We start from the raw sequence: 20,464 nt of genomic DNA on the forward strand, positions 1-20,464 counted from the left end.
TTTTTTTTTTCTCTACTTTATGAAACAACTCTTTGAACTGAATATGACTTTCCATTACGACGTAGTTCACCACTTACAAATGTACCATCTTTAAATAATCCCTTGAAGACTTCATTGTTTGGGATGTTATGAAGTACACCCGATCCATTGTAGAGTCCGTTGCTAAAGTGTCCGGAGTAGGTCGATAGGTTTTTCACGGAGGTAGTGCCTTGTCCTTGGAAGTTCTGGAAGTTTGCTTTGTATCGGTAGCTGTCGGCGAGAATGGCACCGGCCAAGGTCGATCCGAGATGGCAGCTGTGATCCCAATTGGTGAATCTACCGAGTCCCAGCACACCGGCAAGATCGAAAGCGATCAGCGCATACAACATGGTGTGACTCTCGAAGCTGAGGAACGGGAGGAAGATGATCGATACACGGTTGTTTGGCTCAAAGAGAATGCTTGCTGCGACGACTGCCAGCACGCAACCCGATGCACCGATCGATGGGATGTTGAAACCGCGGGTAATAAGCTTGTGTGTGACACTGGTGAGTGTTCCCATGAGTCCACCACCGACGTACAACGCCAAGAATGGCAACATTCCCATGTATTCATATGCGACCTGGCCAAACGACCAGAGACCGACCATATTGAAGAGAAAGTGGAATCCTTCGATGTGTGTAAAGTTGGAGAGCAACAAACACATTGGATGCGACGAGATATTGTGAACGGAGCAAAAGAAATGGTTACTATAGCGGTTGAAGAAAGCTGGATTTTTCAAGAGTAAAAAGATGGCACCGTTCAATGCAATGATCGAAGCAATCGTTAAGGTTCCTTCAGTAATTTTGAATCGGCTTAGAATTCTCTCAATAAAAGAGCCATTATTATTATTATTGTTGTTGTTACCACTGGTATTCATGCTACTCATAGCAATAAATAAGGCAATACTTGTTCCAGATGCATAAAATAAAGTTCTTTTGAATTTGTTTGAACTTTCATTATTGTTATTATTTGATTTATGCTCTTCTTTTTGTTCTTGTTGTTGTTCTTGGTGTTGTTGATTGTTTGAAGATGATGACGACGATGAAGAATAAGATGAAGAGTAATTATTTCTACAATGATTTAAATTATATAATGATGAAACAGGTTTGAAAATTGATGCCGAATTAATGTTTGATGTAGATAGAATTGGAGAGTAGTTTAATATTTTAGTCTGATAGTTTCTGAAAGAGTGATGATTTGATTGAGTATATAACCTTGATGATTTATTAATATTGTTTGTAAATGAAATGCTTTTTCTTAAAGCTTTACATATATTTGATGAATGCATTGTAAGTTTGCAAATATATAATGATCTGATGGATTTTTTATCAATTAATTTGATGTTCACATTTTTTCATTTTTACTATTTTTTATTTGTATAAAAATATGTTTATACCAAAGTGGCATTTATCAATGATATACAGAAAGATCATGATGGATATACTATCTTGAAGAAGTTAAATATTATAATAATTTATTCAGTTATAAAATTAGAAATTAATTTTAATTATAAAACACCTCTCAAACTAATAGTAGTATAAATCGACTTTAAGTTTGTTATCAGAGAAGCTTAAAATTTCCAGATTGTTATCAAGTTTAATTCAATCATTATGAAGCACTATTATAATATCACTGATATTATTTTGGGTATGCAAGAAAAAATCGAATATAATATTATATTGATAGCATTAAACGTTGAATTCACCTTTCATGATCTTATAGTTATCTTCGTCTTCATGAGCCAAAGTTGTCAATTCTTAGACATTATTTGCAAAAGAAATGAGAAAATTCGTCACAATGATTAATTACCTATTAATCTTCAAAAATCTTCAAAATTTGGAAATTTAAAATATATAAAAAATTACATATTTATTATACACAACATCAAAGCAAGCTTAGGAAAGTGGTTAAATCCGCTAGACTCAAGTTCTAGTCCGCAAGGTTCGGGAGTTCGAATCTCCCAGCTTGCAAAACCTTTTTTAATTATATGTGTCCGCATGCGGATTGAAACCTTTTTTAAGAAGGTTTAGAAAACTTACCCACCAATCTGTAACTCTGAATAGTCTTTAAATTATTTGAGTTGATGATTAATAAATAAATAGACTGATCATCTACTTATTTATTAAAAATCATTAACAACCAGAAGATACCAATATCTACATATTTTGAAAGATACCTGTCTGTACTTCACGTCCGACGGATTGGATCATTCACATGATTCTCTGATCAACTCTAGTTACTCTACCACCCACCCCTGAAGCTAATCTACGACCACCTATTGATCATCAAACATGGCATTCCGCCACTAACTGATGGTCAGTTCCAACTATCTCTACCACCAACCAAATTCGACTACACATCTTACGACAGTATCTTCACCTATGTATCGCTTACCAAACACCAGCGTGGGCGAAACACTGTCTTCCGGTTCTTCTCTCGTTCGATTATTGGCTTGGCTTAAAACAAAAACAAAGAATGTGAACTGTGCTTCATTCTTTGTTTTTGTTTTAAGCCAAGCAATTAATTGTCGAGCAGTTATGCACAGATTCAATATTAACAATATTCTTGAATCCTTACAGCTTTCAGGTGGTCAACGATTCGATTGGACTATGGAAGATGAGTATGAGTTGGTAAGAAGAAAGGACAACATCACTACTCTCGCTTCACTTGTAGTTCATTAAATATGGAAATTATATTGTAAATCCTATTTTGGCGGTACTCCTCTCCACGAAAACAACCTACTATCTAACGAATCTATGATAAATGAATATATATATAGCATATATAAGTAATGAAATTAAATATAAATAAAAGTATAAGTAACTTACAATCCAAACTTAATAACCAGTACCACTCAAATGTCGGCCAACAATTATTTCCTCTTCTTCATTTCTTCATTATTAAATTAACCAAATAAATCATCAGTATTCTCATCTAATTAATAAACTATAAAATAACAATAACTAAAATAATTATAATAATAATCAAAATAGCAATCAATTTGCAGAATAAATGGAAAAGTAAAAACTGTAAAAAAAAAAAAAAAAAAAAGAAAAATTTGATGGAACACACCATCCGAATATATAACTTGCTAAATCAATTTTACTTCATTAAAAAAAAAAAAAAAAAAATCATTAGGTCTGATGATTCGTCGAAGAGGTAGAAGCGAGTAGTAGGTTTTTCCAGTGACCATTCGTCTTCGGTGTTCACCAGGAAGTGATATTGAGAAGAATCTGAATACTGTGTTTCTACCTCTGAATATAAATTTAATTAAAAGTGAAGTTGGTTTTGGAAAAATAAAAAAGGCTACTTGGTATCAGATCTTTTCATGATTACTTTTTGGTTTGTTCAGAAGTGTTGCCACTTCCAACTGTAGTGATTTCTATTGAGACGAATCTCTTTAGATTTCACAATTTTAGGTTGTTAAATGTTGCGATACAATGTATCGTAATATGATGGAGTCTTCACAATTGTTGAACAGATGTCGCAAGTAGCCCAAATCAAAATAACATTATCATATATTGTAAACATTCCTAAACAATGAGTATCACTTGATTATGGTTTATTTTCACTTTCTCAAAATTTTAGCTATTCCTTTTTTCTCAAAAATTTTTTTATATTTTTTTTTAAATTTTAATTTAATAGATAAGAAAAGATATTCGCCTTCAATAAAAAAACAAGATTTTTTTTAACAACGCCAAACCGATTTAACACTTTTAGTTAGTTGAAATTTATATTTGTAATTAGAGTACAAAAAGTTGTAGTTGTTTAATAGTTAAATTATTTAAAATTCCAAGACTCTCTGAAGATCTTCTCTTTCCACTTTTCTCGAAGGTGTAGAATAAGATCAATTTTAAATATCATTTTGTTATTACATTATTTTAAGTCTAAGCTACAGTAGCTCATTAACCTCCCTGAACATTTTCATGAAATATAATTTAAGATTGTGGAATAAAGATCAAAAATTTTTAAGAGTTCCAAACTATGAGTTTTATATATATATATCAAAAAAAATTTTTAATTAGAATTACTTAAAAAAAATATTAGATTGAGTTGCGGATCAATCAATAAATAAAAAACTTTCAAAAGTATTTTAAATGGGAGTATTTTTATTTTTAAATAAATTGATAGAGAATGAACCTTGACTTTGTTCGTCTTTCCATGTATCCAATTCACAAAATTCAAGTGTTTTCTTTTCATTTTCAAAAATGAATATAGTTTGTGATTCTTCGTCATCCTCTCTAAATCTTAAGTCTTCATCTTCTTCCTCCTCCTCTTCATCCTCTTCTTCATCTCCATCGTCATTTTTATTTGTTTCAGGTTTTTTATAATATAGAGGTCTGGTTTGACCGAAATGATTTGGATAAAGATCAGCGTTGATTTCTTCTTCAAAGTCTAGAGCGTGTTTTTCTGATTTTTTGAACGACTTGTTATACTTTTTAAAATCGAACAATAGACTTTCATTACACTCTGATGTCGATCCAAAGTAGTTTCGAAAGTAAAATGAATCCAATTGATTATTGGCCATCAGTGAATCTACGAATGCCTGAACGTTGCTTTCGGCTTCATGGGGTATCTGAAGACAGAAATCGAGAGACACTCTCTTCAAATTGACCATAGATTTTGGATTCAACAACTTGGTAAGCAAAGACAAATTTATATCAGTGCTTCTTCTTGAGGAGATTTCAATATGGAGATTCTCCAAATTGGAAAACAATGTCAGAATCGCCAGCAGTCTTTCGAGATCCTGAGATGTACTGATATTTAGGTATCTGAGTGACTGAGACTGACTCTTCAAAAGCATTTGTATTTCATCCAATGTCTCATCGCTCACTATCCTTCGGCACTTGATATTGACAGTATACAGGGTATTCTCTTTGATGATCTTACTGAGCCGAAGATGATCGAGGTGATTGCAATTGTGAAGGTGTAGGGCAACCAGTGATTTACACTTGTCTTTCCAATGCTCCAGTATATCATTCTCATTGCAATTGGTGGCAGAACAATTATCTCCATCGATCCTCAGAGAAACGATTGAATCTGGTTCGACATGACTATAGCTATTAATCTTATAGTTATCTTTGTTCAATCTGAAATGATTGACAAGTTTATTGATTGAACTATTCCATTGTTTTGAAACTAGCTTAAGGTTGAGTAAACTATTGAGTTGTGGTACTATACCCAATTGATGATAGTAAATATCGTACCATTCACTGTTGATAATGGAATTTTGTACACGATGATATTTTACACCGTGATAATCATATTTCGATGATTCAACTCTCTCTGAAATCAACTGAGATATCTCTAAATCTATAAATTCTTTTATAATTATTGAATATATCATTGGCTAACTGTCTTTTTGAGTTAACTAAGATTAAAAAAAAATAAAATAAAAAAAAAATACAAAACAAGCTAGACTATATCATTATTTATTTTTTTCCTTCACAAACAAAATGATAACAAAGGGTTTTGCATCATAGTCAACCGATATTTTTCTGATAAGGAAAAGAATAGTTTGCTTTTCAAGAAAAATGAAATTAAAAAAAAAAAAAAACAAATCATTTTTGAACTTGAAAAAAATAAATTTAAATTTTTTTAAAAAAGAGCGCAATATTTTTTTTAGGTTAATTTTTTTATAAAGTTGTATAATAACGGTTAATGTTGTTTGATTAAATCATTTTTATAAAATCTATTTTTCGATCAAACTATATAAATATATTATTTTATCTTTTAATATTTATTTTTTATTTATTTTTTTCACATTTAAAAAAAACAAAGTGGAATCAAAAGTTATCAAACAGTAATCAAACATTCATCATTGTTACTCATCTCCCAATCAATCACATACAATCAATATACAAATAAACAGAACAAGAACAATATGAGTCACATTAAACTTACACAAGTGTTAATACATAATAATCCGGCCAATTTCGATACACCTCTAATATTTGATATATCATTTGAATGTATATCACCAATTAAAGAAGGTATATAGATTAAAAATTGTTGATAGATAGATATTTATATATTTTGTATAAATATATAATGGATGTTTAAAAAGTTCACTAACATAATAATATACATCATTTTAGAATTAGAATGGAAAGTAGTATATGTAGGATCAGCAGATTCAGAGAAGAACGATCAATTGTTGGATAGCATTTTATTGGACCCAGTATCTGTTGGTACCTATCAGTTTGTATTCGAAGTAGATCCACCCGATTCATCACGTATCCCAAAAGATGATCTCCTGGGTGTTACCGTTGTCTTTTTAATCTGTGCATACAAAGGAAGAGATTTCATTCGTCTAGGTTATTATGTTAGTAACTCTTATTGCGATCAAGAGCTCATTGATGTAGGTTTATCAATCAATTACCACTAAAATAATAATAATAATAATAATAATAATAATGATCTAACGTTACTCACTTTATAACTCTACAACAATAATAGAACCCACCAGAAACACCAGATATTACAAAAATTACAAGAAATATTTTACATGACAAGCCAGTTGCAACCGGATTTCCAATACAATGGGATTAGTTGTTGGGCGGATAACAATCACACCAACATACTTTTATTATATATATTTCATCCACCATCGACCACCTCATTCATTCCTCCCTCCCCCTTACACGTTTCAAACCATCAATGTAAGATATTAATGGTATAATTACAAGAAATTCATTCAATCAATCAAAACAACCAACACAATATTCAAACAAACCTTTAAGCTTAATTATATTAATAATTCAAACAACAACAACAACAACAACAATAACAATAACAATAACAACAACTATCAACCCTCTGTTATTGGTTGGTAGTGTGATCAAAAAAGTTTGTTGTTGTTGTTGTAATAAGATATAATTAGAATGTATACAATCTAATCAGGATCAAGACTTTGCCTTAATTTATAAAGTTATCAATAAATGATATAAATCTTCAAAATACCAAAAAGAACAAAGTTTTTTATTTATCATTTAATTATCTATTGATTCTTATTACTAAGAAGAATAATCGTCATACATATAATTATAATGTTTGTTTGAATTCAAATATGCTGCTCTTACTTTTTTGATGTTTTAACAGCTTTTGGTTTTGAAACCGATTTCTTTTTAGTAGTGGTACCGGTTCTCTTTCTGTTTGATTTCATTTCACAAAGCTTGGAGGTACTTACGCAGCATAATGAAGCAATGAATTGATCTTGATAAGCAGACTGACCATCAAAAAGAGGTTCACTATGCCACTTCTTTGATATTGCTGACGATGGTCTTCTCTTCTTTCTACCGACGATGAGATCTTTTTCTTTGAACATCTGTTCAATCTCCTTGGTGTACTTTGTTCTAAACTGTAATTTGGTTTCCAAGCAAGCCAGTGTCAATTCATCGATTACCCTTTTCAGATAATTAAATCCATCTTTATCCTTGTATTTTTTTTTTAATAGATTTAAATTAAATATCAATTGAATATTAGTTAGTTTGTTTGATTTTTTTTATTACTTACTTTTAAAAGTTCATCGCCAGCAGCTTCAATAACTCTTAACTTTAAGATTTCAAAATCTTGTTCTGTTTTCTCAATATTGGCATTATAGAGTCGTTTTATATGATTTACAAACTTATTATACTCCACTTGGTTATTTCCAATGGATTTGGAGGTATTTGTGACGTTTAGACTTTGCTCATGCATAAATTGTTCAAGATCAAAGTTCAACTCTGACATATACTCTAAATTGAACTCCATAACTCTCTGTAACTCTTTGTTTGAAGCTGTACTGTATTTGAATGCACTATATATAAAGAAGTGTTATCATAGCCATATTTATATTAAACTATTCACTATAGTGAAAAAATAAATAATTAATAAAGTTCTTTGATTGACAAATTTGTCAATCAATCATATTAACAACATTCACAATTTGATTGATTTTTTTTTGTGGGTAAATTTCATGTCAGATACTAAATATGAACTTCATATATTTTCTGGTGCACGTAATGAATACTGCTTTAGTTGTAGATACAATAATCGTCTAGCAACGACACAATATGAATATAACACAGATTTTGAACGATAGTAAGTGATATCAATTAGAATTTGTATAAATAATGGAAAAACCAGTCATTATATGTTGATAATCCAGACTCTTTTTTCTTTTGAATAATAAATAATATCAAATCAAGTAAAATCTGTATTCATATCAATGAAAAAAGAAAGTTTTCTGTGTATTGAATCGACTTGTTTTTTGTTGTTGTTGTTTTGTAATAAATATAATAATTGTTTTTGTTTATTTAAAGCTTCTCGATAACAACTGCACTTGCACCACCTATTTTTGATTTGATAATAAAAGTGATTGTTAGATAAAGATCGATATGATAATAGTTTGAATGATTGGGTTTTTAAATAAAACTTACCACCACCGTTACAAATACCAGCGACACCATATTTACCACCCTTCTTTTGAAGTACGGTTGTCAAGGTTGTGATGATACGAGCACCGGATGAACCGATTGGATGACCCATAGCGACGGCACCACCGAAAACGTTAAGCTTTGATTGATCGATATTGAGCAACTTGGCGTTGGCAATTGGTACGCATGAGAAAGCTTCGTTGATCTCAAAGAAGTCGACGTCCTTGATGTCGATACCGGCGTTCTTCAATGCCTTTGGAATGGCGAGAGCCGGTGCAGTTGGGAATTCGATTGGTGCTTGCTCGGCGTCGGCGAAACCAATGATCTTGGCGATTGGCTTGATACCCATCTTGGCGGCTTGTGAAGCAGCCATCAAGATGACGGTGGCGGCACCGTCGTTCAACTTGGAGGAGTTGGCAGCAGTCAAGACACCGTCCTTGGTGAAGGCTGGCTTCAAAGTTGGGATCTTCTCAAACTTTACTTTCTTTGGCTCCTCGTCTTCCTTGACGATGAGGTCGGCACCACCACGCTGTGGGATTGGCACCTCGACGATCTCACCGGCGAAATCACCGTTCTTTTGCGAGGCGATCGCTCTGTTGTACGATTGGACACAGTACTCATCGTTGTCCTTTCTTGTGATGTTGTATTTCTTGGAGCTGTCCTCACCGCAGACACCCATGGCGCTACCGTCGTAGGCGTCGGCCAAACCGTCACGAACGAGACCGTCGATCAATGTAGCGTTTCCGTACTTGGCACCGTTACGCAACTTGTCGGTGTAGTAGGGCACGTTCGACATCGATTCGAAACCACCGGCGACAACCACCTTGGAGTGTCCGAGCATAATCGATTGAGCACCGTACATCACTGCCTTCATACCGGATGAGCAGACCTTGTTGATGGTGGTACAGACGACGCTGTGTGGGAGACCGGCACCGATCGCACACTGACGTGCTGGTGCTTGACCCAAGTTTGCAGAGATTACATTACCGATGATCACCTCGTCGACATCGGTTGGCTTGAGATTGGCACGCTTCAAAGCATCTTGAATTGTGATCGATTGTAATTTAGTTCCTGGTAATGCTGACAATGCACCTCCGAAAGCACCAATTGGTGTACGATTGGCTGCAACAATAACTACTTCCTCTACTCCTTTAACTGAAGTTGAGAAATATCTAATACTTAACTAAATATATATACAAATGATTAAATAATTAGATACATGAAGGTGTAGTGCAATTTTTAAAAAATAAAATTCGTCTAGTAATATTCTTATTTATATATTTTTTTTTTCTTATATTCTATTTTATTTATTTTATTATGTAAATGTAGTTAATATTACATACCTTTGTATAATTTGAAATTGATCTTGATAACATTTTTTATTTATTTGTATATATATCTCGATAAAGTTTGATTTATAATTATCTAAAATCAAAAATTAATGAATAGAGAATGCAAAAAAAAAAAAAAAGATAGTTAAAAAATATTTTTTGCAAAATTTAAATTAAAAAATGATGATTTTCAATGATGTTGACTTTCATAAACGGGAGGAAATTTCGAGTAGTGGGAAAAACAGAAATTTTTTTATTTTGCAAAAATTTAAATTCACACACCGAACATGTTCTTTTTATTCCGAACATAATGTCGCATTTTTCTTTTCAATTTTTTTATTACTTATTTTATGTATATATGTTGAATTGTTTGTTTAGACATTATAACATCATCTTATTAGTTATTAAAATTTAGTCTAAATATATTTTTTTAAAAACAAATCTTAATATTGTAACAGGTTTTTTTTATTAATTGTTGAATATCTAAAAAGATATTCCTGTGTATGTTTAAATTAAATGTTTTCTTGATAGGTAAGGTCAGTGCAGTAATATCCAAACGATTGTTTTTAAGTGGTATTCGAACTCGGTGACTCTTTGAAGATTGATGACTCTTGCAGTTGATTGTTTTACCAGGGCAGCGATATCACTGGGCGGTGGCAATAGCATGTTGAATGATTTTCCATTTAGACAATCCATAGAGAAATGATTCTGTGGATTCAAACAATTAAATCTTTCTCTTTTGTTTGACAACAGTTGTCTTCCATTTAATTTGATATTATTTACAAATAAATATTGATAGATTTGAGTATTTATTTTATTCATTTTTAATTTTAATAATTATATAATTGTAGTTTATTTTATATTTGTATATTTGTTGACATTTTAAATGATTTCATTGTCCCTTTTTATAGGGAACTGTTATTACCATCATACCTATACAACTCCTTAGCCAATTGACAATATTGTCAATCAGACTTTTAAAGTGAGCGAGTTTGTCAATCAAAAAAACTTTAGATATTTTTGTTTTTATTTTGAGTCAATATCATTGTTTGTCAATCAATTTTTTTAAAAACATTGATTTGATTGTCAATCAGTTCAATTAGTTATATACATTGTCAATCAGATAGTTAGTTAGTTATATACATTTATTAATTAGTTTGTTATTTCTTTTTTGTATGAAGATTTGAATAATCTTTCATCTCCCATTTCTGAGTTCTGTAGTCTTGAAGTATACGTTCTAAGCTGACTTTGATTTCGGTCATCGATTGTGGTCTTTTCTCTGGTGTGGTGTTTGTCATACTCTCGTTCAATTTCTTTACGGAGGCGTGCATATCGATGTCGGACCAATGGAAGTTGGGATTACCGAAATAGTTTAGAAAGTATTCACCGGTGATGATCTCAAACATCATAACGCCAAACGAGAAGATATCGACGAGCTCGTTGTAGTTGCCGTGTGATCCGTGCTCTGGTGCATTGTAGCCGGCGGTTCTCGATATTCCGGTGTGGCCGAGGTTGTGCATCTTCTTTTGCTTCGTCGAGATACCAAAGTCGCTGAGCTTGCAACGCACGGGTGCCGTGACCGACTCGCTAAACAGCAGCACATTGTCCGGCTTCAAGTCTTGGTGTATGAATCCACGTTCGTGAACAACGATCAGAGCGTTACAGATATCGAGCAGTATCAACAAGATCAACTCCCAATCACTGTATCGCTTGTTACTAAGTGATCCAAGTGGTGCTCTCTCCAGAATAATACCAAATTCATTCGAAGTATCATCGTTTCCCTCTACGAAAGCAAACATCTTTATAATATACTCTGATTCCACTTGACTTGAAGGATGAATAATAATATTAGCGTACTCTACCACTTTAACTTTCTCAGTCAATTAGCTAACTACTACTGCTACTTACGATAGAAATGACGCTTCTCTTTTAAATTTATATACAGATTTATCGATGGTTTTGTTGATGTTTCTCACACCAGAGTCGTCTCCGTGGTAGGGAATCTTGAATTTCTTTAGTACCATTGGGACGTTTGCAAGTTCCGGTGTGTTGGGTGCCTCGACAGCAAAGACGGATGCGCATCCACCTTCACCGATCGGTTCGAGTTCTTTGAGATCCGACATCTTCAGTCGCAGTCCTTTGATGGGTGGATCGGTCACTCTAACTTTAACCAGTTTGCATGTGTTGCTGTCGCCACTGCGCAACGCCAGATGCATGTTGATGTCGTTGTTCAGCAACACCGTCGAGTGTCCGTGAAGCGTACACTCTATCTTCATGCCCTTGTCTATTTTGAAGACATGGAATATCTGTGTGGTGAAATCGATAAACTTGCTCGAGTTGATGTTGATCATCGCGATCGGTCCTTTGTTTTTGTTGTTGCCGTCGTGTATCTGCACCTTGACACCGATCGAATGATTCAAGTAGTAACACTTTACACACTGATCTCTTCGTTGACACGCCTGACATATGTTGTCGGCGCAGTACGAGCAACTCGTTGTGCTGTGTGACGCCTGCTGACAGTACTTGCAGAGCGACATCTTTATACTCTTGGTCTCGAGCAAGACATCGTAGAGTCGCAACACGCCGCTAATCGGGATGAACGGCGATTGAAAGTATAGATCCAAATCGTCGGCAATCAGCAAAAGATACTTGGATATCTCTTTGGTGTCATCGTACAGCCTGTTTCTAACGGTTATCTTTTCGAGTTGTTTGGTTATTGGTTTCTTTGAATTCAAACCAGAGTGCATCATTGTGATGTTACCGGTGTGATCGAACAGCAGATAGTTATCCTTTGATTCGTCGACACGCAGATAATGACTACTGAATGACTTTCCATTCATTTGTGATTCGATATTGGCACGATAAGTCTTTAGTTTCTTTGCGATCGAGTCGCTGTTGCTACCACCAGATTTACCATTACCATTGCTGCTGCTGCTGCTGTTGTTCTTTGTTGGAGAAGTTACAGTCGATGAAGATGGCATCTTTACTCTTAGTACATGATACATCAACTCTATAAACACATAGAAATGCGATACAATATCGTAGTAGTAGGTGATGATCTCCCACTTTAGCGATGGATTGTCTTTGATGGAACTGTTCAACTGCGTTGCCAGATGATCGCGTTGATCGCTATCCTTTCCAAACAAATGATCGTAGACACTGAAGATCTGCTTGAAAGCACCGGTATCATCGACCTGAAACACCGATTCGAATCGATCTTTTATTCTATTCTTGGCGATTGAACACATCGACCAATGTAACATCGAAGTATTTTCATTCGTCGGTATAAACGAATTATATTGTTTCTATTTTAGAGAATTGAATTGATACCAAATACACACACACACATTTTTAAAGTTAGGCAAACCATTATTGATCTCTTAAGCTTTAAGTGAATATTCCTATATAGTAAAGTAAAACTTACAAATCTTTGAGATGAACCTTTAGAGTCTACATTGAATAGCTTTATGAATTGTAATTCGAGTTCATAGAGTAGTTTGATAACGAGATGTGTTGGTGGATGACCGGTAGCACTCTTTTCTTTTGCATTGAGAAAGCAATGGTGTATCTGTGGTATCGTCAGTGATATTCTTGTCTCTGATGATCCAGGAGTGAATCCACTATTATTATTATTATTACTAGTATTTACATTATTATTATTATTTTGTTGAGTTTGTTTTTTATCTATATTATGATCCAACCATGCAACTATATTATCGAAATCTGCATTTTTTATTGCCAATAGCTGATCGATCGTTGGATTCCACCACCAGCTAGAGTGTGAAACTGATGCTGCTCTTTTTAAAAAACTCATTCTTGGTGTTTGTTATTTAACAACCAATATATATATTTATAGGTTATTTAAATAGATATATATATAAAAAAGATATAAAATATAGAATAATAAATAGTAATAATCAATTAATAATAAATAGTAATAATAAATCACAAATAGTAATTAAAATAAACAAGATATAATAAATTTAAAAATACATAACACCAATATATTATTATTATTATAATAAAGAAATAAAGCTTAAATATATATATAATTATTAAATTAAAGTAAAATTATAAATTATTATAATCTAATAGAATTGTTTAAAAATTTGATTGATTGATTTTTTTAAAAAAATCTCACACACTTCACCCTTTTTTTTATTAAAATTATTGATCATTCTTCCTTATTAAGTTAAAAACTTGATTAATTAATTAAATAGTTTTTTTGATGTGATCATCAAATAAATGAAAATAGTAGTTTATAGTAAAAGTCAAATTTTATTATTATAAAAACAAAATATTAAAATAATTATAAATATATTTTCATTGATAGATGATCATTCATCATTTTGATAAATAATATGATATTTCACTCTTTTACCAGGTTGGTTGTAATTCTATTTAAAAAACACTCAAAACAAAACAACACATCATAACAAATTTAAAATTAATAAAATCTTTATTTTTAATGATCAGGTTTGTTTATATATTTTATTTGTGACCTATCTTTTTGATTGTACTGTTGATCCATAGTTTATAGATTTTCTTTAAACCTTTCTTGTAGAGAACAAACGATGTGTCAATGATAGAGGTTGATGATCCATCTGCCGACCTATAGATCTTATAGTACTGTGCGTTGTTGTAGGCGAGCATTGTTATTCCAGGATCTTCAAATCTCAAATACAATCCCAATACTTGTGATGGACATGTTTTCATATGCTATTATAGTAATAATAATAATATTTTGTTAATTAAAATATACATTTTTATAAATAAAGAATGTTTTAAACTGTTTTTTACTTACAGATCTTATTGTATTGTTACATGAAGTTTGTAAACATAGCTTTTGATTACAGATTAAACATGATCGAGTTATCAATTGTTTACAATGCTTGCAGTATTCCAATGGATGTACTATCTCTTTGAGGTAGTCAAAGTATCGATTTGGAAGATCGACAAGCTTTACTACGCTGTCGTATGGGCGAAGAGGGAATGGATAGCAAGCGGGTTGCTTCTCAAGATGTTTCTCGAATTCTCTGAGGTTGATAGTCTGTATGTACGATTGCAATGTGATCAATCCCATACTCTCCAGTAGGAAGTCAAGATTTGAGAATTGTTCGAGTGTCAACTTGAATGGATTCAACGGTTTCTGTTGACGATAGTTGTTGTTTGGTGAGTTGCAGTTGTTATTGTTTGACATCAAAGAGATACTCGATAGATTGGATGTCGACACTGATGACACCAATATTGGCGATGATCTAAGGTTGTTATTACTACTGCTATCAATGGCACTGGTTGACATTGATTTGGAAATAGGTGGAAACTGTCCGAATTGTGGGTTGTCCAACTTCCATTGGTTAAAGAGGAACGTAAAGAGATAGAGTTTTCTAAAGAATGGCAGTTGGTTGTTGTTGTTCTCCAGGAGGTTGGGGAACATGTGTGGCGATCGTTTGATATCGGCGAGCGTCGAGATGATGTTGGTGTATTGCTTCTCCTTGTAGATGTAATGTAATATGATTTGATTGTAGAACGATTCGACCGTTGCTTTGAGATCGTCTTGGATCTGGCCGTCGAGATTTCCATCGTTGTGGTGGTGATAGTGGTAGAGCAGATACACCATGAATGTGTGGCTGGTGAATGGATCCATCGTACGTATGAGCTTGCTGTTGGTCTGTTGGATATCGTGTGATGTCGTGAATTGATTCGAGTTTGACATGATCGAGTTGAACAGCAAGTACAGCGTGAACAGCTCACGTTCAAACTCCTTCTCCGTGAGAATAAAGTAGGGATCTTCGTTTGGCTCGTTGTAGAGAGTTGAGGTACGAGTTTTAATCTCAAGAAGTTCGATATTCTGTGAGAGGAACTTCCATATGTATTTGTCAGTGACCGGCGTTTTCATTGATTTAATATCAAAGGTTGCAAGTGATTGATGTAGTTGTAAGAGAGTGTTATGTTTGTTATTATTATTGGTTTGTGGAAGTGGAATAATAACATTGGCTTGATTAGAGCAGAGTGGACAGTTGAATCCATTTGCATAGGATTCATGTAGTTTGGTAAGACACGATTGGTGAATATAGTGATGACAAGACTTGACATAGGTTGGATAGACATAGGGGAATGCCATTGGAAGCATCGATCTTATCAAGTCGGCACTCTCATTCGATTGTAGAGCAGTTTGAATGTCTTGAATGAGACGACCTCTCACCTCTTTGTAGGCTTTTCTATACTCTACTGTCAGACTGACGTCTTGCATCAATCGTTCGTATTCCTGTTTCTGATGATGTGGCATAACAGGTGATCTTTCAATCAATCCAATGACATGTAGAGGTTCATCAATGGATGAACATTGATTACAAACAATACAAACTAAATCATCTGATGATTCCAATGATTCATTGTTGTTGTTGTTGCTATTGTTTTCTTGTAATCCAGAAATCGATGTTGTAGATTCCGATGTAGAGACAACATGTCTCTGACTGATTGGTGAATGATTAACTTGTTGAATGGCTACTGGCGATGGTAGTTCAGGTGTCATTGGCGAACCAATGGAAATGGTGGATGGCGAAGGTGATCCAGTGGTGGTCATTGAGTCGCCAGCTGTTTCCTGTTGGAGGAAACACATTTGTTGCTGTCTCATTTGTTGAAGTAGTTTCTTTCGCTTGTCAGATACTGACTTCTTTTGTTCGTCCAACTTCTTCTTTATCTCTTCAGGTGTTTCAATGATGACATTACACGAGTTGAAATAAGATTTGAACTGTTCATCGACCTCTATCATTGCCAAGAAGATCTGTTGAAGCAATGGACGTTGTTCTTGGTCGAGTGTAGCTGTTGTTTCTCTCCACAGGTCAATCATGATATCCAACAATGAGACTTGAACCAACTCACTCATACCACTGTTACTACTATCTTTCTTATAGATATCAATACTAGAAAGTAGAGAAACAATACAAAACTGTTGTGGAGTAACTGTTGAACTTGAATTACAAGTACTGCTACTAGTTGTAGTTGTTGTAGTGGTTGTAGTTGTTATGGTTGGTGTTTCAATTGATGATCTTGTTCTATTGGAAATATACTTTGAGATTGCACTGCTAATAGAACGATTAGCAATGAGATCTAAAGAAGGAAGTGTATGTTCTTTGAACATCTGGAGTGATAGCGCAATGAGATAGAGACAATCGTTGGTGACGTTGTAGTTTCTAAACAACCGGTTGAGTGGATCCTCCTTTGGGAGTTTGTGTTGATAGAATTGCTCAGACATCATCTTTAGCAACATCTTAAAGAGTGAATCGTGATTGACGATATCGACGAGATTGAGCAACTCTGGGTTGGCGATGGGTGGAAGCGTGCTTGGGGGAAGCGGGGCAGTTGCACCCGGTGTAAGATGATAGCGAATGGGTGGACGTTGTCTTCTTGTTTCCTGGTTGTGATGGAAGTAGTGCGGATCGATCTGATTCCAATACTCTTTCTTCAGGACATACTTTGTCTTGCTCTCCTTGGTGCAGATCTCCGAGTAGATCGACTGGATCTGCTCGAGTGGCGTTTCGTCAAAGATGAACGCCATTGCTTTTCTCTCGATGAAGAGACTGTCGTGAACCGCCATGTACTGGATGAGATGATAGCGAATCTCCGAGGTGGAAGGTGGCGCCGACGACGGACGCGCTTGCAATATCGATATCAACAAGCTCAGGATAAGCGACATCTTGTTGTGTGTCTGAACGGATGGATGCAAGTTGGCGATACATCGGATGAAACAATCGATAAACTTACCGGGTGAAAGTCGAATCAGTGCATGTTGGAGTAGATGTAAATCAAGGTAGGTGGTATAGTCACCGAACTGCTCCAACGACTTGCTTCTAACGTGTCCGAGACCGAATGCTAAGTTGTGCATATATGACATCAGCAGGGTGGTAGCCATCTCGGTGTATGACTGCTCCGAAAGATCCAGTCGGTTCAGCAACATCGGATAGTACTTTAACAGAGTGATAGAGAGCATTCTGTACAGTGGGAAATGTGGTTTCACGCTGCTGGGATCGCCGTAGCTCAACAGCGGAATATAGTGTTTGAAACGCGCCGATAAAAAGTCAATCGATGAAATACCGGATCGATCATCCAATAGCGCATTGATGAACGATTGATGATTCGCTTCCAACTCCTTGACGAAACCCAGTGTCTCTACGTATGGAAGACTATCAACGCATTTCAATGCTTGAATCGACGCTGCACTCTCAAACATACCATCGAGAATGAACTGACCAGACTCTGACATGATATGCTTAATGACCGTATCGATCTTAAAGATTGTCTTTAAAATATAGAGATCCGATCTAAACCAATATTCAACTTGATTCTTTGTTAAATAAACATTCTCCAATATCTCTTTACACATTCGAATCTAAATAGAGATAATAGATATTAGCTTTGGATATTATTATTATTATTAATGATTTGAGTTGAAAGCTGTCAACTTACAGTTTGTTTAAAAATAATACTAATTAAATTATTGATTGGATCGTTATCCACTGAGACATAGTTGATAAGTGAATCTTCACCTATGTAGGCGACAGAGAGTATACTTATACCGTTACACGCCGATTTACCGAAACTAAGGTGATAGTAATCGTTGTAGATCGGTAGGAAGTATCTGAGGAATATATACTTGAATGGCTTGTGATTGCAAATCAAGTGAATCAAGAAAGGATAGAGGTAGTGAATGGAGTAGTTGTGTTTGATGAATATATCAATGTTGTTCTGTGCCTCTACGATGTTCGAGTTGGACTGTAGTGATTTCTTTGAACGCTTTGTTGGCGACACCACGTCGAGTATGATCGGTTGGAGCGGAGCGTGTGTAAGTCGGTAGTGTTGATCCATTGTCAAACCTGTGTCAATAGCATGACCAAGTAGTTCCTCCGACACCAGGTTGAGCAGCATCGACGACTGTGTCAGCAGACTGACAATCCACTGCGAGATTGTCTCGATCTTTGCGATGAGTTCACCATTGTCTTTGGCAACGATCGTCGTCTCACTGAGATTCTCCGTTACGATATCGGCGAGGTATCTAAAGAGATGTCGGAAGAACAATCGTAGTTCATAGAGATTGTCGTTCACCATTATCGTTGTCTTGGAGTTGGCAGAACTACTAATTGGCACGACACCACCACAAGACGAAGTGGAATTACTCAGAACAACAGGTGATGAATTACCTCCACCTCCATTACCAATCTGTCCATTACTAATAGTGGAAGTAGTTGAAGATGACAATGAAAAAGTTACCGTTTTATTTTCAATCACATCATCACAACCACTTTTCATTTGAGTGGTATTGTTTGTGGTGTTGTTTGAATTTGCACAATCGGAATCACAATGATTATAGCAAAAACCACTTGATTTCATAATGGATACATTTCCACAATCACAGATTGCACCTGCACTCTTGTATAATATTAATTTGTGATTCTCTAAATGTTCATGTGGACTATTAATAAAACATTGTAAACCTAGAATTTTATTATTTAAACAATTAGAATTTGTTAGAACAATTTAATTTAATCTTTTAGTTATTTAATAATATTATTAATTTATTTACTTACAAATACAATAGTTTTCTAAAAAAGTACAACATTGTTCACATGTTATGAATATTGATTCTTTTCCATTACCACCGAAATAACAAAGTTTAGATGGTGGTGAAGGATAATCTTTACAATATTGTTCAACACTGATAAGTGTATACCATTCGAATAGAAGATCTAATGCTTCATTACTAATTTCATTACTAGCTAGATATGACTTGAATTCACTGTAATAAGATGATGATTTAAGTGGTGATATATTCCCTGTTTAAAAATGTTAATAAAATAAAATTTTGATTGTTAATTTTTTAATGAAAAAAAAAAAGAAATTTGCATCAATTGGTGCATTTCCCAAAAAATAATGAAATGTGATTTGTGAATCTGTATTTACCTTTTAATTTAAGAGTTTTAAGAAATTTTAAAATCGACATTATTTATTTGATTTAAAAATGAATCAAATCAAATTTAATAATAAAAGATGAATGGAAAATTGCCAACAATTTTTTAAATATTTTAAAGTGTACTTTTAGAAAGTAATTAATTTCTAAATAGATGAAAAACAGTAATAAATTTATAAATATAAAAATGATAAATTTATGTATTTTGACTAATAAATGATGTTGATGATGTTGATGTTATTATTTATATTATTTTATTTTTTTCGTACAATCTGATGGTGATTATACTCTATTTGTCTATGTAATATATTTTTTATTAAATAATATAATTTTTATGATCGATGTTTCAAATTTAGTAGAGGAAAAACAAAAATGAAACGGTATAAATAAATAAATAAAAGTATAAATAGGGTATTGAATTGAAAATTATTATGTTTGAGCAAAGCTATTAGTTATTACAAAATAGTAACTTTGACTGTTACGACAACTCAGTGTATTATTGGATTGTGTTCAAATGTGGGTGAACACTGTGATTATGAACAATATATATTAAATAAATCTTTTTTCACCCAATGTGTTAAAATAAATGCTATCTGCAAATTTTTAATTAGGGTTTAATCTATGTTGTTTTAAAAGTTAAGTTTAAATTTTTAAAAATAGTTGAAATAAATAAAATTTATAAAAAATATTAATAAAGCAATATTAATTCACAAATAAATAAATAAAGATA

The 20,464-nt window shown here is 33.6% G+C and overlaps 10 protein-coding genes and 1 non-coding gene across 11 annotated transcripts; 3 read left to right on the plus strand and 8 right to left on the minus strand.

Annotated features, from left to right (window-relative positions):
- Positions 1-17: 17 nt before the first annotated feature.
- On the minus strand, positions 18-1,307 carry PPL_08712 (uncharacterized protein; the record flags this gene model as incomplete). Its single annotated transcript, XM_020579518.1, has 1 exon — positions 18-1,307. One exon carries the CDS (start codon positions 1,305-1,307, stop codon positions 18-20), a length of 1,290 nt encoding a protein of 429 aa, XP_020430193.1.
- Positions 1,308-1,405: 98 nt separating this feature from the next.
- PPL_08713 (uncharacterized protein) lies at positions 1,406-4,054 on the plus strand (the record flags this gene model as incomplete). The annotated part of the gene is made up of 5 exons (XM_020579519.1): positions 1,406-1,422; positions 2,532-2,688; positions 3,439-3,491; positions 3,906-4,007; positions 4,045-4,054. 5 exons carry the CDS (start codon positions 1,406-1,408, stop codon positions 4,052-4,054), a joined length of 339 nt encoding a protein of 112 aa, XP_020430194.1.
- On the plus strand, positions 1,909-1,989 carry PPL_08714. Its single transcript has one exon. It is a non-coding gene; the product is annotated as a tRNA-Leu (tRNA).
- A 58-nt stretch (positions 4,055-4,112) lies between the features above and the next one.
- PPL_08715 (uncharacterized protein) lies at positions 4,113-5,366 on the minus strand (the record flags this gene model as incomplete). The annotated part of the gene is made up of 2 exons (XM_020579520.1): positions 4,113-4,618; positions 4,970-5,366. 2 exons carry the CDS (start codon positions 5,364-5,366, stop codon positions 4,113-4,115), a joined length of 903 nt encoding a protein of 300 aa, XP_020430195.1.
- Positions 5,367-5,903: 537 nt separating this feature from the next.
- Positions 5,904-6,407, plus strand: asf1 (ASF1 family histone chaperone; the record flags this gene model as incomplete). The annotated part of the gene is made up of 2 exons (XM_020579521.1): positions 5,904-6,012; positions 6,118-6,407. The coding sequence occupies 2 exons, from the start codon at positions 5,904-5,906 to the stop codon at positions 6,405-6,407; spliced, it is 399 nt and encodes a 132-aa protein (XP_020430196.1).
- Positions 6,408-6,914: 507 nt separating this feature from the next.
- Positions 6,915-7,771, minus strand: PPL_08717 (uncharacterized protein; the record flags this gene model as incomplete). Its single annotated transcript, XM_020579522.1, has 3 exons — positions 6,915-6,936; positions 7,102-7,367; positions 7,535-7,771. 3 exons carry the CDS (start codon positions 7,769-7,771, stop codon positions 6,915-6,917), a joined length of 525 nt encoding a protein of 174 aa, XP_020430197.1.
- A 545-nt stretch (positions 7,772-8,316) lies between these two features.
- On the minus strand, positions 8,317-9,812 carry PPL_08718 (acetyl-CoA C-acetyltransferase; the record flags this gene model as incomplete). The annotated part of the gene is made up of 3 exons (XM_020579523.1): positions 8,317-8,351; positions 8,440-9,619; positions 9,780-9,812. 3 exons carry the CDS (start codon positions 9,810-9,812, stop codon positions 8,317-8,319), a joined length of 1,248 nt encoding a protein of 415 aa, XP_020430198.1.
- Positions 9,813-10,304: 492 nt separating this feature from the next.
- On the minus strand, positions 10,305-10,589 carry PPL_08719 (uncharacterized protein; the record flags this gene model as incomplete). The annotated part of the gene is made up of 1 exon (XM_020579524.1): positions 10,305-10,589. One exon carries the CDS (start codon positions 10,587-10,589, stop codon positions 10,305-10,307), a length of 285 nt encoding a protein of 94 aa, XP_020430199.1.
- A 338-nt stretch (positions 10,590-10,927) lies between these two features.
- PPL_08720 (uncharacterized protein) lies at positions 10,928-11,287 on the minus strand (the record flags this gene model as incomplete). Its single annotated transcript, XM_020579525.1, has 1 exon — positions 10,928-11,287. One exon carries the CDS (start codon positions 11,285-11,287, stop codon positions 10,928-10,930), a length of 360 nt encoding a protein of 119 aa, XP_020430200.1.
- A 384-nt stretch (positions 11,288-11,671) lies between these two features.
- Positions 11,672-13,581, minus strand: PPL_08721 (uncharacterized protein; the record flags this gene model as incomplete). Its single annotated transcript, XM_020579526.1, has 3 exons — positions 11,672-11,931; positions 12,313-13,072; positions 13,192-13,581. The coding sequence occupies 3 exons, from the start codon at positions 13,579-13,581 to the stop codon at positions 11,672-11,674; spliced, it is 1,410 nt and encodes a 469-aa protein (XP_020430201.1).
- Positions 13,582-14,258: 677 nt separating this feature from the next.
- PPL_08722 (uncharacterized protein) lies at positions 14,259-19,767 on the minus strand (the record flags this gene model as incomplete). The annotated part of the gene is made up of 6 exons (XM_020579527.1): positions 14,259-14,486; positions 14,572-16,880; positions 17,865-18,159; positions 18,237-19,239; positions 19,351-19,600; positions 19,728-19,767. The coding sequence occupies 6 exons, from the start codon at positions 19,765-19,767 to the stop codon at positions 14,259-14,261; spliced, it is 4,125 nt and encodes a 1,374-aa protein (XP_020430202.1).
- Positions 19,768-20,464: the final 697 nt, after the last annotated feature.

Source organism: Heterostelium album (genome assembly GCF_000004825.1).
Source record: "Heterostelium album PN500 unplaced genomic scaffold PPL_scaffold9, whole genome shotgun sequence".
NCBI lineage: Eukaryota > Evosea > Eumycetozoa > Acytosteliales > Acytosteliaceae > Heterostelium > Heterostelium album.